Raw genomic sequence first — 18,626 nt, forward strand, 5'->3', positions numbered from 1 at the left:
GAAGGAACCAGTGTTGCTGAAAGGTCGGGCCTTGTCCTCAATGCTAATCCAATAATGAAGACATGGCCAGCTTTGGGAAAAAAAGAAAAAGAAGATTTATTGCTTTGCTGGCAAAGGAGAAACACAGGGGACTCCTGTCCTAGAGACTGATTCTGCCCATCAGTAGGAGCAGGGGCTTTTAAAGAAGTGATTCAAAGGCTACATTCCACATGTTCTGTGTTGGAGTTGTAATAGTCATTTCTGAGATCTTCTGGTACCATACCCAAAGTCTGGATTACTTTATTCTTATGGTGGGTATGAATTCAAGGACAGATAAATCCACCCAAAATGAGGAACAAAGGTAATCCTATTTCCCTTGAGATTGGGGAGGGGAGATTAGGGACAAGCAAGGAGAGGAGAAAGAAACATGTCCTTTAAAAAAAATAAGTTTCAGTGGCAAAGCAGCAAGGGCTACAGTCCAAGCATAAAGTGGACCACTGTTAAACCAGTAGGATAGCAAACTCCTTCAGAGAAGAAAACAGGTGATCCCCCGTCTCCTTAGTATATAGCCAGTTGAAAAGTTGGGGGAAGGAAATTCTTGGAAAGAGAATGAAACATTAGAAAATTAAAGTTCTAACCCCAGCAAGGCACACTGAATTTTTACAGGACACTGATCATTTACATTGCCATGGGGTAAATGGGAACACTTGGGTCTCTTTCATACAACACACTTTTGGCTATTTTCTGCAAATTAATTTCTGACCTTAATTTTTTTTTTTTTTTTAACTGTGGTGCTGGGGAACCAACCCAGAGGTTTGTGCATGCCGAAACTGTGCGCTGCCACTGGGGTACATCCTCAGTCCTACTTCTGCCCTAAAAAGAATTGTAATTAAGACCAAGTCACTACAATATACTGACTGACCCTTGGCAGCCTTGTGGTATAGTTCTTTTCTGCCTCACTTTTAAGTTCTAATAGGGACAGTCTGGTGGTGCACAGAAGACTGGAAAAGTGAGGTAAAGGGTATTTGCCTCAAGTGCCATTTATTTCCATGAATCCTCCTCCTTCCATCGCTAGTTATGGGTAGTCCCTGACCTTTATGCTCTTCTATTATCCTGTACTCTACACTCAGCACCCTGATAGTTAAGTGTTTCTCCCTCTAGACTACAAGAGCGTTTTTCTTGTCCACCTCTACACAATCTACCGTAAGCTCAGGATTTAATACATCTTACAAATCTCAACAAATGTTCATTGAATATCTTTACAAATAAATGGCAACTGAATTGTGCTGTGAAAAAATCGAACGGCCTTGAGGGGTACTTCAAGGTGGGGTCAATGGTGTCAGGGCAGGAAGATATGCTGGAAGAAAAATATCAACATCTAAGTGAGAGGTGAGGTGCAGGGAGCCTTTATTCCACAGTGAACCTTCCTTGCCCTTTGTCCTCTCCATCACACTTGGGCGGGGTGCTCGACCCCCCACCCTGCTGTAGGCAGAAAAGGAAGGGAGAGAAGAAGGTAGAAACCAGGGGGCAGAGAGGGGGCGTGCAGAAAGAAAAGCAATGAGAAGAGAAATCAGAAAACCAGGAGGCGAGAATGGGTTCCTCTACAGCCACCTCCGCCCCTCCTCCATCCGCGGAGACTCTGCCACTTTTAAAAACCTTTTCGGTCTATCAGGTGGTGACACTATACCGTATCCCCCGAAAGACAAGACGTGTGGCAGCTCCTCTCACACTGGTAGGTCCGTGGGGTCCCTCAACCCATCCCTGGCTCATGCACTTCAGCATCTCGGGTCCCCGCGCCCGACAGCCGCGCCCCACTCTGGCCTTGGATTCCGGGTACCCGCGGACGCGCGCGCCGTGCGGGTAGGTCGGGAGCGCGCGCCGGCCGGGGGCGGAGCGCTGCGAGATCTGCGCCGCGCGTCCCACCTCCGGGATAGCTTGCTGCTGGCCCAGCCTGCGCGCGCCGGCTCCCGGCTGGAGTCAGCCCATCTGCCCACCGCTCTGGGGACTTGCCCCTGACCCGCCTGCGAGCCGGCAGCCGGGCGCACCCGGAGAGGACAAGGAGGAGCCATGAGCCGATTGCCCCTTAGGGTGGCGGCGCTGCTGTTGGGGCTGCTGGCGGAGGTAGGGACCGAGCCGATCCCGGCGCCTCCCGAAGCGCTTGTGTGGCGCGGACAATGCTAGGACAGAAGGGGGGACGCAGTTACGAGGCTTCTCTACCCCGGGAGACTTCCTGGGGGAGTCGAATTGTCGAGCGGCCGAGAACTACAGCCCCACGGACCTGCATATGTCCGGGTGCGGGAAGGTGTAGGAACCCCGGTGACAGGGAAGCTCTCCTGACCCTTACGCTGCTTCTCCCTGTCCTCCTCCTTCTATCCTTGTCCCCTATCCCCAGCCCCCTCTTGGAAAGCTTATTTCTTCCGCTTCTTGCTCCGGTTTTCAGCACTCGGGAGTGACCTTTGTGCCCTGTCTGCCCACCCTCCCTGCTGCGGAGGGCCGGAGATCGGTGGGAGTTGGGGGGGCGGGGGTCCCCGCGAGCAGAGCAGCGCAGGCGCGGAGAGTCCGGGACGCGAAGCGGTTCGGGGTTGTGGTGGGACGACTGGGGCGGGAGAGGGGGCGAGTTGCTAGTAGGCGGAAGGGAAGTGGTGAGAAATGTCACGCGAATGCCAGAGAAAATAGCCGAGATGAGCAGCAGGAAGAAACATCAGTGCTTTTGAAAGTGAAGCGCAGTCTTCAGGTGTGACAAGAAAATTCCACCGAGAGCTCGGGTGGTGGGTGCTGATCAGAAGCCTAGGGAACTTGTTGAACTGCTAGAGGGTGGAAGCGGCGCCCAGTGACCACAACCCTCGTGGGGACTGCGGCTCCTCCTGCCTGAAAAGTTGCATCCTGTGACAGGGGCCACCCCCTTCTAGCTAAAGCGGGTTCTTTAAAATGGGCCATGGTGGAATTCCAGTGTGGAGGATCTGAATTAGGACTTAACTCCCTACTGAGCCTGTTTATTTGGAAAGAAATTTGTGTTACATTAATGAAGTCAATGTAAATGAGAAATGATTAACGTACTTTTTTTAATGTCCTAGTTTAGACAGTTGTAAAAACTCTCCCTTAATAGTTGAGTGATACTGGAAATGACGACTTTGTTTTTTCCGTGTATTAAAAAGAAATTGTTAGAAAATGTTAGAGGGCAAGTCTTAGTTCTCTGGAAAAGGAGGTTGATGGAAAAGTTTTTCCTTGCTCCAGGCTCTACCATAGCAGACTTCCTGTTTTTGTTTGAAATATCTCTTTCGTTTAGTATTTAATGTTTTTTGTGGAATGCCTCCCTGCTCCAAATCTTTCCGTTAGTTTAGAATTTTAAAACCTTAGGAATCACATCCCCTTGGTGACTCAACATAGAGAACAACAGAGAAATGAATCAGAGACCGCTATTTACATAAAAACAAACAAAACAAACATGTGTGTACCTTAATGCATGGGTGTCTACATTTGTAATCCTTTTTGTTTTTAATCGCTGCTTAATATAATTAACTAGCCTTCCCTTTCCTCTGCATTTGTGCCACCCTTGTCTCCCAGGCCTTTTTTTTTCTCTGTGGCTTTGTGTCTGTGTGTATCCTAAAGAGCCTTGGAGACTTGGTTCTTTCCAAACAGCTGTTTTGTTGCATAGGAATTTATCATCTTAATCAGGAGTTCTAATCTTTCTGAAAGGTTGAAACATGATTAAAAGCAGAACCATGACATAAAACTAAAACCTAAATGACTAAGAGGCTGCTTTCATAGAGTTGTATATCCAGACATACAGATATACAACTAGTAATTTTTTTTGTTTGTGGGATGGTGTGGGGTACCCTATTTGCATGCAGTGATTATCCTGGGTACCTAATGTATGGTGGAGGAATTAAGGAGATTTCTTTATAGTTTATCACATGGAATTTTATATGTGAGACTTATATCTGTGATTTTTCATCTTAAATTGATTGCTCTAAATGTGTTTTATTGGCATACTTTTGATGCTTTTGAAGTCCTGAATCACATACATAAATGTGCGATTATGGAGTGTTTGGGGAGCAAAGGGTACTCTTCATGTTGAGTGTTTTAAAATAATTGAGAGAGGTATTTGCTGGCTTCAGGCTTCTTTCTGACTGCTAGCTACAACCTGGGACATTTGTCTTTGTTTCTTTGTTCTATTTGAGCCAATTTCAATGTAGAAATTTAGTGTGTAGTTGATCATAAGGTAATAAGGGAGGCCTTGTGGCAGTGAGTGTTCTATTTCCACCCTCTGGAACCCTGTAACCCTGTCGCCAGCTGTCTTCATCCAGGATCAAGCATGTTTTTTTGTTTTGTTTTGTTTTGTTTATTATTTTTTTAGTGTCAATATTCCTTTATTTTATTTATTGATATATGGTGCTGAGAATCGAACCCAGTGCCTCACAGATACTAGGCAAGCACTCTGCCATTGAGCAACAACCCCAGATAAAGCATGGGGTTTTTATGTCAGTGAGGGGTATCTGAATAGGGAGGGGATCTAAAAAGTTTTGAAAAGAGCCTTTCTGCCTTGCATCACCATTTCTTTGTATAAAATTATTTCCCTCTTAGACAAAACTGCATACTTATTTTTATTTGGTAAATATTCATAGAATGATTACCTGGTGCCAGGCACTGTTCTAAGCACTTTACAAATGTTAACTCATTAATCCTTTCTGGCACTTACTTTCATCCTCATCCTTGTTTCAAATGGGAGATGTTAAATAACTAGTCCCAAGTTTCACTGCTTTTAAGTATGAGGGGTTAGAGCTGTAAACCCTGAGAGTCTGGCTCCAGTCTGTGCCTTCACCATGATATTTGCTTCTTCTTCCATACTCTGTCTACATGGGGACATGCAGGAATTTGCACATTGTGTAACCCCAGGTCAGTAGTGGATTGAGAGAGGTTCATGACCTAATTTACAAGTAAAGCAGCAAAATCCCTGCTAGAAACTCAGTCACCCTTTCATTGAGGGACCCTATAATTTAAATCATGACACTTTGGAGAGTGAAATTGGATATTGATTGTTTGTAATTGTGCCTGAATAGGAGACATCAACAGTACTGTCTCAGGAAACCTGGGTTGTGTGCTCATCCTGAACATACATCCTGGGCAGAGCTCTAAGCAGGAACAGGCAGCTGACAGCACCATCCCTCCCCCAGGGAGGCTTCTTGGAGCTCATTAATGGAGTGACCTTTTTTCTCTTAACTCAGAATTTACTATGAATTATGCCAACAGCTAGTAAGGGCTTTATTTCTTCTCCTCCCTCCTGCTTCCCCCAGTTTCTCTGCCAGCTGCTTAAGTCCAGGGACTGGGTCACAAATGTAGAAGATTTTTTTTTATAGATTGGCCACAAGTTCTGGTTCCCACAAATAGGAAAACCCAAAGCCCTTTTGAATGTTTCTGTTCTGGTGATGAGATCTCCTGTGAATGTTCTTGTGTGAAGAATGAGGAGACTAAGTTGTCTCCTGCTATTCTTGGTGGAGTAATTCCTAGGGGCCTTCACTGGGCCACAACAGCACCTTAGAAACCAAAAACAAAAAAGAAGAAGAAGAAGAAGAAGAAGAAGAGGGGGGAGGAAGAGGGGGAGGAAGAGGAAGAGGAAGAAGAGGAAAAAGAAGAAAAGAAAGCCCTGATTGTACTTTGGTTGAAACTGGAGAATAATTAGGCCTCAAGCATATGTACCTCCCTGGGGCTTTTCAACAATGTATTGTTTTCTAGACATTGTCATTGCACAGTTTGTCACTGCAGAGTTTCTAGGGCTTAGGTTATTGATACTTTTGAAGTACTTGTTGCCTTTGCCAGAAATGTATAGTATACTACTTTCATTTGTTTGTTTATTTATTTTGTGTGTGTGTGTGTGGGGGGCGGTGCTGGGGATCAAACACTCCATCACTGAATTATACCTTACACCCCCCCAGTATATTATTTGGTATAATCTTTACCCATGCAAGTGCTATAGGTTCATTATGTTCATTCACAGAGGGGAAGAACTCATTTAAGGGACCAGCCTCAGTATTTTTCTGATATTTCCCTGGAGCCCAAAGCACATTTTTTTTTTTTTTTTTTTTTGTACAAAGGAGTGAACTCAGGGGTGCTTTACCACTGAGCCACATGCCACATCCCCTTTTAAATTTTTTTTTTTTTTTGAGACAGTGTCTTGCTTAATTGTTTAGGGCCTGGCTAAATTGCTTAGGCTGCCTTTGAACTTGTGATCCTTCTATTTCAGCCTCTCAAGCCACTGGGAGTATAGGCATCTGCCACCATGCCCTGCAAAAACTGGACACTCTTAACTGAGGCTGCCTCATGCTTCAAAGTTCTGCAGAACCAACAACCCTTGAAAGGTTGGACAGTGAGCATTATCTTTGAAACTAGGAAAAAAGGGATTACTGAGTATTTTTCTACAGTCCTGTGTATTTTGATGCCTAGGAATCTCAAAATTAGAACCAAGTTATGTTTAAGGGTGTTTTTTGTCTCCTGCCAAATGTTTTTTCATGCTCTGGAATTCCAACAAATGTGGCAGCCACTGGCTGCCAATTTTCTGAAATAAACCTTTCAACCCTCCTACTCTTTTTTAGTTTTTAGCATCTAAGCAACATGCAATTTGAGTGAAAAAGAAGACTATAGGGATTTATCTCTGGAAACTTCAGGGGAGCCTGGGTACTTATGGTTGAGAAAGAGGCAGCAATAAATGAACCAGTGAACCAGGTGGCAAAAACTTCACTTCTGTAGTGGAACAAAGATGGGGCCAGGTGTTGGTGGTGGGAGGAGGTCTGGGAGACATCTCCCAGAGCTGGGCTCTACTTAGCCTTTGTTTTCATTTAGCTGTTCAGACCATAAAGTCTAACTCGAGGGAAGAGACTCCAGAAATACATAACAAGGACAGAATCAGGGTAATGGCTCCTTATTTATCTAGTCTCAGGATGCATGTTTTTTTTTTTTTTCCTAGAACTCACTTTTGTCATGATTTCTTGATGAAGCCTCTCAGATATTACCTTCTTGATGAGACCGCATTTGACTACCTTACTTAAAATTTCATTCCACTTCCCCTCCCATTCCATCTTACTCCTTCTCTTTCCAGTATCCATCACTTTCAAAATATGATGGAATTTATATTCCACCAGATAAGCAGCTAGGGATGAAAATTGGTTCCCAGTCTGATACTATTGGGAGGTGCTGGAACCTTAAAGAGGGAGGGCCTAGTGGAAGGAATATCAGTCTCTTTGAATATCAGTCTCTTTCTCTCTTTTTGCTTCCCAGCCACCATGAGGTACACAAGTCTTCTCTATTATGTGCTTCTTCCACAAAGTACTATGCTGCCTATAAACAAACAGGGTCAAGTGATCATGTATTGAAACCTCTGAAACCATGAGCCCTAAAAAACATTCCTGCTTTTAAGTTGATTTGTCTCAGGTGTTTGTGATGGTGACAGAACGCTAACATAATATCTAAACTATAAAATACTGCTAAAAATGCTAACAGTCACATGAACTGTTGAAAAAAATGGTTGCCATAAAAACACAATATCTGTGAAGCACAGTAAGGCAAAGTACCATAAAAACAGGTATGCCTGTACTCCACATCTAATCTGTGTTTGAACACCTCTGTAGGGAAATTCATTCTTTCAAGATAAAGCATCAACTTTTGGAAAAGGCCAGCATTGTTTCTACCTGGTCCTACTTCTGCACTCTTTGCCTTTTCAAAAGTATCACAATAATATCCCTTCAGCCTTTGGGCACAAATGTTATAGTCCCCAATATGTGTGCTCTTGTCCAGGATTCATTTCCTGCTGTCATTTCTTCCAAGATGTGATTTCAAATCATCTCATCACCCTCAAACCTGCGTTTGAAAACTCTGAACTGGGCGGTAAGTGGAGAATCCTCATTGTCTAAAAATAATTGGACCTAGAAAAAGTTGCCTCAAAGTGAATCCACTTGAACCAAATTTCAAAATGCCATGGTGAATAGTGGGTTAAAACGTTTGGTTGGGACTTTATTTTGAAACAAATATAGTGCATGTTATAAAAATAATTTGTTTTATCCTAAGTGATTATTTTAGAATGATGTCTCAATTTGGAGGGCAGAGTGTCATTTTTCTGACAAAATGTCATGATGCATAAAAAGAGAGTTTTCACTTGATTTCTGTGGTATTATCATGATATACCTCGCTACTCTGAGTTATTTGCTCTAGTTGCCAATCTCCTACCCACCGCCATCTCCAAATTCTCTTAGTCCTTTTGGTTTGTATCAGTCTGCTTTGGACAACTATTGGGTTATTAATAAATGGCTTATTTGCAGTATTCTTTGTTCCTTTCATTGACTTCATGGTTATACTTTATCTTCATGAGATCAGAAGGTTATTTTTCTGTCCACCTGTGTTATACTCTCCTGTGACCCTATGAGCAGAAATTGATTATACAGTTACTTGGGTTAAGAGGGGTGCTGGTGATCTGTTTTAGAAGGAATGGTAAATGTTCATTGTTGGTAAGTCAATTTTGTCACGAAGACATTGACTCACATTTCTTCCCCACTGACACTTATTTGAACAGTAAGGATGCTCTGTACTTTAAATGTGGTCTGATTGCATTGTCTTGTTTGTACCTTGTCATCATGCAGTTTATATCTGTGTGTTGTCCCTCCCCTCACCCACTGCCCTGCAGCCAAGAGATTCACATTGAGTTTGCCATGAGACTTCCATGCTTTTTTTTTTTTTTACATATGTTATTGCTTACAACAATTATGGAGCTATTATTTTTTTAAGAAACTAAATTGACGGTTACACATTTACTCTGTTTCATACTTCATCCATTCTGTATTCTTAAGTCTATCACAGTCTCTACATACTATTTTTAAAATCCAGGAACCTTATTTTGTACCCTAAACAGATTTGATTATCAGACCATTATTAGTTTTATTCAATCGATTAATAAAAATGTTGAGCAGAGCAGAATAAAATACATAGACCCCCTTTTGAGGCATTTGAGATTTTAACTTGAACAGCGATGTCCTTAAGGAGTCAGAATTCAATTTTAGATGCTGGTTTTGAGGTGTGTGATTATGTGCCTTTGGTGAGACGAGATCCAACAAGATCTCGAGAGTCAGAGTTTAGTAGTTTTCTAAAATAGGGAGTTGTTTGCATTCAAAAACTGTGAAACAATGGAAAAGGAACCCTCCAGAGGCCCTTGTATTTGGTGATGGGAAATGATGACTTCATTTGTTGGGGTTAAAGAGCCCAGGGCTTAGTGAAGACAAGGAGGCAGTGGGTTTGCATTTCACAGTTTCAGGAGGTACAGCTGTACACTTCAGTTTTTGACAAAAGAAGAATTTCTTCTGAATAGAACAAAGAGATATCTTATGAAATGAAGTTTGAAATTAATCAATACCTTGCTGAAAGCACAGAGGATATCCAGATGGTAGTTAGGTCTCCTGTTTGTGTGGCAACATGATCAAGTATTACAGAATCTCAGTTCTTTGTGTATTGGCAGGGAGTCTGAGTAAAAATTATGTGCTTATGCTCTCACTGACACAAAAACCAATATGGAGAGTGGGGAGTATGTGTGGGTATGAATGTGTGTGTGTGTGTGTGTGTGTGTGTGTGTGTGTGTGTGTGCATGTTTTGAAGAGATTACTTTTATAGAAAGTTCTAGTTCCTGGTTCTTCCTTCGTTTAGATGGATTGAAAAGCCAGGTGTGAGTCTTGATGGCCTAATCTTTCTAAAACCGGTTCATATACCTTTAAAAAGAGAAATACCTCAACATTGATGGAAGCTTTTCACAAAATCACCTGATTTGAATTTAACTTGTGCCACAGTTTGGATTAAAAGATTATGAGCATTGTGAATCATAAACAATGTTCTGTGACCCTGCAAAGATGGAGACTGCACATCTACAAAAATGGACAGCTCTAATTATGCTTCTGTTTAAAATTTGTGCTTGCTTATGTTGTTTAATATGTCAGTGGTTAGATTAAGAAACTTGGTCATAAATGTCCTTAACAAGGGAAAAGAAGATCATGATTACCATCATCCCTGGCTCTAATTTCTGCCATGGATTAAGACAATAAAAGGATAGAAACTAGGCTTCTCTTCCCCTAACATGCCGTTGGGATAGCTGAGCAGAAGGCAATAGCATTTTGACATTTAATTAACTGAGAGTAAAGAAGAATAAAGCTCTTTAGCTGGGCTCAGTCTCTTGGTGTTTTGTGAAGTGTTTAGTGTCATCAAAAGAGTTATAATTTGGCATTATGGAGAGAGCAAGGACAGGCCTTAAACCATTATGAAGAGTAGGGAGTATGCATGGGTATGAGTGTGCGTGTGTGTGTGTGTGTGTGTGTGTGTGTGTGTGTTGAAGAGATTACTTTTGCAGAAAGTTCTAGTTCCTTGTTCTTCCTTCCTTTAGATGGATTGAGAAGTCAGGTATGGGTCCTGATAGCCTAAGGGTTCTTTTTAAAACCACAGCATCTCTTAGATAAAAGAAAACCTCTGGCTTTCTCTCTTTCCCTCAAGATAAATTCCAAACACTTCCACAAGCTTTAGAATCTTTTCAGAAACCTATTTTCTCTTTTTCTAGCTTTCTCCCCACCCCCTTCCCCATATTCCTGTCCCTTCCTTTCTTTTTTTAACCTCCTTCCTTTGGAACCATTTTCTTTAGCTCAGAGATAGTTAAAGATTTTTGTTTGTGTGCTCTCTTAACGAGTTTTCAAAAACGACATTCTCTCTTACATAGTTTAAAGTTGAACATATAATCCTTTTTTTAAATCATTGACTTGAAATGGTTGCAATGATTTGGTTCTTCATGTATTGTAAAAAAAAAAAAATGTTTAAAATTAAACCATGGCATCACTCTTAAAGTATTCAGTGGAGTCTAAATACCATTTGCAATTTGATTCTGTCACCAGAGGAGTTCCCAGAAAAGGGTGCCTTGACTGAGGATAGGTGGGGGTCCTTGAAGTACATGACAGAAAAACTTCAGCATTTGTCAATAGCAGCACAGATATTTATTTAGGAAAACAAAGAAAACACATCTAAGAGAGAATGTCCATCTACAACTACAAAAAAAAAAAAAATTAAAAAAAAAAGACTCTTGTGATTATACTTGGGCCTACCTAATGAATCAGGATAATCTCCCCATTTTAGGATCCTTAATCATGTCTGTAGAGTCCCTTTATACAAGTTCCATGGATTAGGATACAGTCCTCTTTGTGGGGAGGAGAGGCATTAGTCTGCCTGCCAGAAGGTTGAAAAAGTTATTGCTTGGAGCAATTACTGTCCCTAAGTTACTGATTATAAAGGTTTTTACACTCTATTAAAACATTGTGATTTAATTCCAAGGGGCACTGTGCAGTCGGTCCAAAGCCTTACTCAGGTGGACAGTGAGTGAGTGAGTGGATGCTGTCACAGTTCACTTCCCTTGATGCTGGGACAGAAGGCAGGGTGGGGAAAGGGTAACTAACATAGTACATAAGTCTGTTCATGCCTTGAATTTCTTCTTTCTTTCTTTTTTTTTCTTTTTTTTTTTTTTTGCAGTGCTGGGGATGAAATTCAGGTCTTTGCTCGTACTAGGCAAGGCTTTACCACTGAGCTACAGCCCCAGCTCAATTTCATGCTTTGAGTTCTTAGTAGAAAGTGTAAAAATACCTGGTTCTTTTATTAATGGCTGGTCGTAGTAGCAGAAGCTTGAGATTCACCTTTAACTTTCTGAATTACACAAGATACATTGCAGATGTATGCAGAGGCTTTTTCTCATGATGGGAACCTTGGATCAATTGAGACCACAGGTTAATTGATGCACTTGAGGCTTTGAACACTTCCTGGCAGAAAAGAAATGAGTCTTCAAAATCATGACCCTTGGGCTCTGATCACCTGAGCAGGTGTGAGAGTCCATCCACTGTAATGGCTTGTGGGTCTGCCAGTGGCACAGTCAGTACTCTGGGCAGTGGCTGCTCTCCAAGGCTTGCTGATGGACAAGTTATATTCCTCCCATAAGATAAAAAGGACAGGCTCCTCTCTGGTCCCTTTCCAAATGACAGTATGACCGGGTGATGTGTTGAGTGAGGCTGCTGAGAGTGGAGGTGGAATCATTTGGTGATGATTGTCATGACTAGAATCAGTACCATTTTGGGCTGCAGATCTTTTGATTAGAATTCAGTTGTGTGTGTAATTTTTTTTGTTTTTGTTTTTGTAATTTTTTTGGTAGTAGTTCAGGAGCTCATTGAAACTATCATCCCAGAGGAGGAGAGACCCAGATTAAAGAAATACTTTAATATCCACCTGGCAATTATTTACTTAAGTTGTTTATGAAGTTTGAGCACAAATATAATCAATACAGTTATGTCTTCAGAAAAACCTTAAAAGAGCATAACACATTCTTTGAGGCTAGCTGTTCTCTACCTTGAACACTAACTTTTCCTTTGTTTATTGTAGTGAGTCTGCATTATTATTGCTTAAAAGGTCTCAACACTAAAATAGTTCTTTTTTGGACAGTTGGCTTTTCTAATGATGCCAGGGTTTCATGTCATCCTTTTAGCTGAAGTATATTTTAGGCTGTACTCTGAAGTTCTTCCTTTGTCTTTGGGAATCTTTGGCCCCGGGAAGCTGAGACTTGAGTATGGAAAGATAGATAGGTGAATACAAGACATGAGGGGCTCTACAGCACATGACCTATTCATGCAGTCTTGTATGAGGGCCCTTGGGAGGCAGAACACAGGTTTTTAGAAATTGGCATTATCAGAGCATTTCTGGGTGGTAGGACCCCCTCATAGATTACCACAGTATCTGTTGTCTGTGCAGTGTTCACATGTAAGTAAGATAGCGGGTGTGAAAAATGAATGTTATTTATATGAGCTTTCATGTCTGAATGAACTTTAAAGTAAACATAAAACAATTGGAAAGATTTTCTTTTTCTAAAATTTTAACTTTTTTATTCAATTTTTCTATATATAAAATATGTATATAATTAACATAACCCACTTGATGAGTTTGGTAATGATTGTGCACTCATGAAACCATATATACTCCATAAATCTATTACCTCCAAAAATTTCTACCTTTCCTCTTATTTATTATCATTAGCATTATTATTTTGTGGTAGTGGGGATTGAACCCAAGGCTTCACCCATGGTAAGGAAGTGCTGTACCACTGAGCTACAAACCCAGCCCTGTTTTAAAATTTTTATTTTTAGACAGGGTCTTGCTGGGTTGCCCCCCGCTGCCCTTGAACTTGCAGCTCTCCTGCCTCAGCCTCCCCAAGTAGCTGGGATTACAGGTTTGTACCACCATGCATGGCCGTTATTATTACTTTTGTGTTGCTGATAAGAACGGATGACACATGACCTACTTGGAATTTTTTTTTTTTTAGTTGCTGATGGACTTTATTGTCTTTATTTTTATATGGTGCTGAGGATTGAACCCAGTGCCTCATGCATGCTAGGCAAGCACGCTACCACTGAGCCACAACCTCAGCCCCATACCTTGGAAATTTTGTAAGTCTACAAAATAATATTGCTAACTATGTAGGCACTTGGCTGCACAACAGATTCTCCATGACTCACTCATCTCACATAACAAATTCTGTGCCTTTTTGACTAAACCTCCCCATAACCCCTGGCAACCACCATCCCAGTCTCTTAAGGATTTTCTTATGTGTCTCTATGTTTTAATACTCCGTGGAGTACTTATTATGCTGTGTGCTAATTAAAATGCTTTTGACCTAGAGTAACTGAAAATTCAATTCAAATGGTGTAATAAAATTTGAGGATGATTATTACCCAGTTTGATAAGAAATCTCGAGTTACTTCAAGCTTGGCTTGTTCAGTAGCTTGGTGCCATCCTGGATCCTTTTGGCCTTTCTGTTCTGCTCTTCTTTGGAGCTTAGTCTCGTCCTTGTGGTTGCATAGTGGATTGCAGCAGCTCTTTATGCAATGCAACAAAGTCAACATCCAGAGTGCCTCTCCTAGAGCATGTTTGTGGTTTTGTTTCATTATGGCCTGGCAATATTCCTTGACTCTCATTTTTCCCCTCTCCCTATTGTTTCCCAAAGGGACATTTTAAGTCCAGGCTGGCTTTGATCTTGGCTTAAGAGATCTTCCAGCTTCAGTTTCCTGAGTAACTGGTGACACAGGCTTGCACCATCACACCTGGTTAATCATAGCATTTTCTTCTGTGAGATTTCATCATGGTTTAGACTGGGGAAAAGTTCTGGATGATGTCTTATGTGGTAGGTATTCTGTTCATTAGGCACTGAGAAATTCTATCATGTTACCCTAAGTGATGTGTCTTTATTGTAAATAGGATATGAATTCAGAAGATGGGAATTTAGGCTCATAAAAACCAGATGTGGATGATTAGGTCTGACAATTGGAAGGTGGCTCAGGAACCAGCTTGGCTCATTGTGGCCTAGGGGTGGTCTTTGCAGCCTTTGAAGCCAAATGCAAATTATCATCTCCCACTGGACTGAGTGCCAACTGCCCACTGCCTCTCAGTTTGCTGGTAGCCGGAAGTCAGGGGCCCCCACTGATCACTCAGTCTTTTGTGGGTTTGGTGAAGATCTCAGAAGGAGTTTAGGAAGCCATCTGGGAGAGGACATCTCCAGAAGTAGCTTGCAGAGACAATGGGTGAGCACAGTGGCTTTCTAATTCCTAAACTAAGTACTTGGTACCCTGTATAAGTGTGTAAGTATTCCCAGTATGCAAATCCTGGTATGCAAACCCATGTCCCAACATGAGGTAGGGACAATGTGGTAACATCTGAGAATGAATGTAAAAGAAAACAAACAAGTGAGTTCTTTTTTTATAGGCTATTTTGTATTATCCATTAATTTATATTTATTTACTCTGGTTTTGGTTTATTAGTAGAGCTCATTGAAGTGAATCCAGCACAAGCAGTCTTTATAATATTTTAGTCCTTGAAAGTCCTTTGCAAACAGAACTTATGTGAGCAAAGTTTGGTTTGCTTTAAAACTTAATCATGGGAATTGTGTTCTCAGCCAGGGGCATGCTGCTTGTATAGAAAATAATTGACCACTACTGTTATGTTTAAAAATAATGAGGCATGGAGCAGGGAAATGAGGAAGAGCCCATCCTTCATGGATGCTTTACACTTCATGTTTAGCAAAAGGACCTCTAGAACAACACATTGGACCAAAATGGCACCAATGCTGCTAAGAGCTGGATCTTATCTAGCACTTAAAATATGTGGGACACTGTTCTAGGTGTTCACCTTACCTGTGTTTCTCACAATAACTCTGTAAAATAAATATGGTCACTCATTATGCAGATGGGCAAACTGAGGCTGAGAAGTTATTTGACTTACCAAAGGTCATTTGTGTAGCAAATAGAGGTAGTAAGGGCTGTTCTTTCTAGTTGTTTGTTTACTTGTTTGTCTATTTATTTATTTATTTTTGGTTGTCAATGGACCTTTATTTATTTTTATGTGGTGCTGAGAATCGAACCGAGTGCCTCACCATGCTAGGCCAGCACTCTGCCACTGAGCCACCACTCCAGTCCCTCTTTCCAGATTTTATGTACTGGGGAAACTGAAGACAATGGAGGTTAATGACTGTCCCAAGTCATCGTCTAAACTTTGATACTGTATCGTTCCAGAGGCCAGAGCTTTTGCTGGGAGGTAGAACATGGAGGCCTGGGACCAGTAGCCTGTTCTCTCTTTCTTATCCCTTCCTGCCTTCCATTCCCTGAATTTTGTTTCTTTAATTCCCTTTCTTTCTGTAACTTCTCCAAAGTCTACAGGCAGTTTGGTAATTTTATTTTAAGACTGTTTATTTTTCTGAAAATATATTTCTCTATGTAACTTAAGTCTCGGGTGGATTTTTCTTTTGGCTTAGAGGCACGTTCCAATGAGATGGTTGATTTTAGAAACAGCACCTCTTCAGGAAGATCACCTTTCGCTTGAGTTTCTCCTTTACAAGAGGCGGCAGGATGCCCTCTCTTTAGTGCTTCTTCACTGGGTGCCTTCTTCATTCTGCTCCCAGACCTCATTTGAACCTCAGATATGGCAGTTTCCTATGCTTGGTTGAGAATTTCCTCCTCTTCCAATATGTTAAGGATCCTTGGGCATCTCATCCACATCTAAATCTTAAATGACAGACTTTATTCATTTTTTTATTGATTCTAAAAAAATGACCGCGGAATACAATTCTTATTACACATATATACTACAATCATGTTATTTATGCCGATATTTCCCAAATCTATATTTTCTATCTCAAGAATTCCCTGCTGAGTTCCAGAATGCCCTCACGTGTCTCGGGTATCTCCTCCAGGGAGGCCTAGCAGCCTCTCAGACACTGTATCTAAAGCAGAGCCCTCCCTTACCCTCAGGGATCCCCCTGGTGGTTTCTATCTCAGCTAAGGTTTTGCCACCCACCCAGGGTGCTACTCCAGGAACCAGGGACATTCCAGCCCCATCATCCCTGCATGTGCTGCAGTTCCTGAGTCCTGCTGACTCTTCCTTATTAAAGTTTCTATCACATGCCTCTTTCAGGCCTTCATTTTTTGCCTCAACCCAGGCTATTCTCCCTCTGCCTCTGTGTACCCTTTCCCAATCCATCATTTGCCTAATTGAAGTCCCTTAAGTGCGCTGTTGGCCTACAGAAAACATTCCAATAATGCTTAGTTCACAGTGCTCTTCAGAGCCCGGAAAGCTCCAAGATGTTCCTTCTTGAGCCTGTCTGATGCCGCAACCTTGCCCTCAACCTTAGGCAGGGAGGTAGGGGACATCATATATGTTTTAGAAATATATTTTTACTTTTAACAGACACATAACAATTGTACATGTAAATGGGGTACCATGTGATGTTTCAGTACCTGTATTTTAAGGATCACATCCGGGGAACACCATACCTATCACCTCAAAATTTATCATTTTTTTTGTGTGTTGGTAATATTCAAAATCCTTCCTATTAGATATTTTGAAGTATGCAAGTGATTGTTATCAACCCTAGTTATCCTGCTATTCTATAGAACATCATTCCTCCTATCCAGTGCATCCGTTACTTCTGCTATCTTTCTGTGCACCCTTCCTAAGCTCTGGTAATTACTGTTTCATTCTTCTGTGAATTCTGTGAAGTCACTTTTTTAGCATCCACATAAATGTGAAATGACATTGGTCTTTCTCTGTGTGGTATATTTCACTTAACAAAATGTCCTCCAGTTCCATCCATGTTGCTTCAAATTACAAAATTCTGTGTTTGTGTGTGTGTGTGTGTGTGTGTGTGTGTGTGTGTGTGTTTATGGCCAAATAATGCTCCACTGTGTATATATACCACATTCTTAATCTATTCATTCATTGATGGACATCTAGATTGATTCCATCTCTTCACTCTTGGAACACTGTTGTGTTAAAACAAGTGAGCATAGATATTTTTTCTACATACTGGTTTCATTTATTTTGGAGATGTACATACCCGGCTGTGGAATTGCTAGATCATTTGTCAATTCTATTCTAGTTTTTTGAAGAACCTCTGTATTTTTTTACATAAAAGATGTACTAATTAAAAGTTCTACTAACAGGGTATGAGATTATGTCTTCACATCCTCTTCAGCATTTGAGATTTCTTGTCTTTTTCAGGGCATGCCTGTCAAAGCATAGTCTTTGTAAATGGCACCCCTGAGTTGTGCAGTACACAACCTGTTATACTGAACATGACAAACCTGAGAATATCCCTGCTATTATGCTCCAGGATCTGAAAGGAAATGGTTCCTGATTCTAGGCCTAGGAAGGGTGTGTGTGTGTTTTCATAGTAGTAGAGAAAGGAGCACAGCAATACCAGTGGAATGCAGGACTCAGGGTAGGGCTCCTTATGTCATGATGTATGAGGTTAGCAGCTGTGGTGTAGTCTTAGGTTGTTGGGGTTAAAGACTGAGTGAGAGCTTCTGGTAGAATTAAAAGTATTTACTTTGAATCCCAGTTTGAATCGTTGGTTAATTTCAGGTAAATATTTAAAGCAAAACCAAAAAAGTGAGGCCTAGATCTGTACTCTAAATATAATTTGTTTCATAGTCAGTAAGTTTGAGCTTACCCTAGTCATCTCTGGATCTGTGTCAAAAGAAAACGTCATGGCTCTCCAGAACATTTTTCTTTCTTCCTCATTTTGGGAAGCAGACCTCTTACAAAAATTCTTACTGGCAACTCCTTCTACCAAGAGCTGCAAAAGTGGAAATGAAAATGTAGCACCAGTAAAATTCTGTAATAACTGCACTGAAAACTATCCCCCAAATGCCTCATTTTTGAAAAACAAAATCCATGAATCCAAAATTTAAAAATAGCCTCTACAACAGATGAACTGCTGTTTCTTCCGAACAATACCTCCTGCTAGGGTAACACATACATTGGGAATGAGGTTATGAGATATAATTAACTCATGTGTCTATACTGTTATTCCCTGCATGTTTCCAAGTGTAATTTATTTTAGGAAGATTGACAGTTGTAATTATGTTGTCAAGCTTTTGTCATTTTTTGCTGTAGGAGCATTGAAACCCAGACACAAAGCAACAACCTGACTTTGATTAGAGTAGTGCAAGTAATAGATTTGGGTTGCCTGCCTTCCTAAAGTGTTTGAGCCTTTGTTAGTAATTTGTAGCCAGCAGAGTATATAATTTTTTCCTGTGGGTTCAAGAATATAG

The 18,626-nt window shown here is 41.2% G+C and overlaps 1 protein-coding gene across 1 annotated transcript in view; it reads left to right on the top strand.

Annotated features, from left to right (window-relative positions):
* Positions 1-1,882: 1,882 nt before the first annotated feature.
* The window catches only part of VOPP1 (VOPP1 WW domain binding protein), a 98,876-nt gene continuing 82,132 nt past the window's right edge, over positions 1,883-18,626 (top strand). The window contains exon 1 of the mRNA XM_081287183.1: positions 1,883-2,100. Coding sequence (XP_081143309.1) covers positions 2,047-2,100 — 54 coding nt within the window. The 5' untranslated portion in view covers positions 1,883-2,046. The remainder of the gene's footprint in view (positions 2,101-18,626) is intronic.

Source organism: Spermophilus citellus (genome assembly GCF_964194105.1).
Source record: "Spermophilus citellus genome assembly, chromosome: 3".
Taxonomy (NCBI): domain Eukaryota; kingdom Metazoa; phylum Chordata; class Mammalia; order Rodentia; family Sciuridae; genus Spermophilus; species Spermophilus citellus.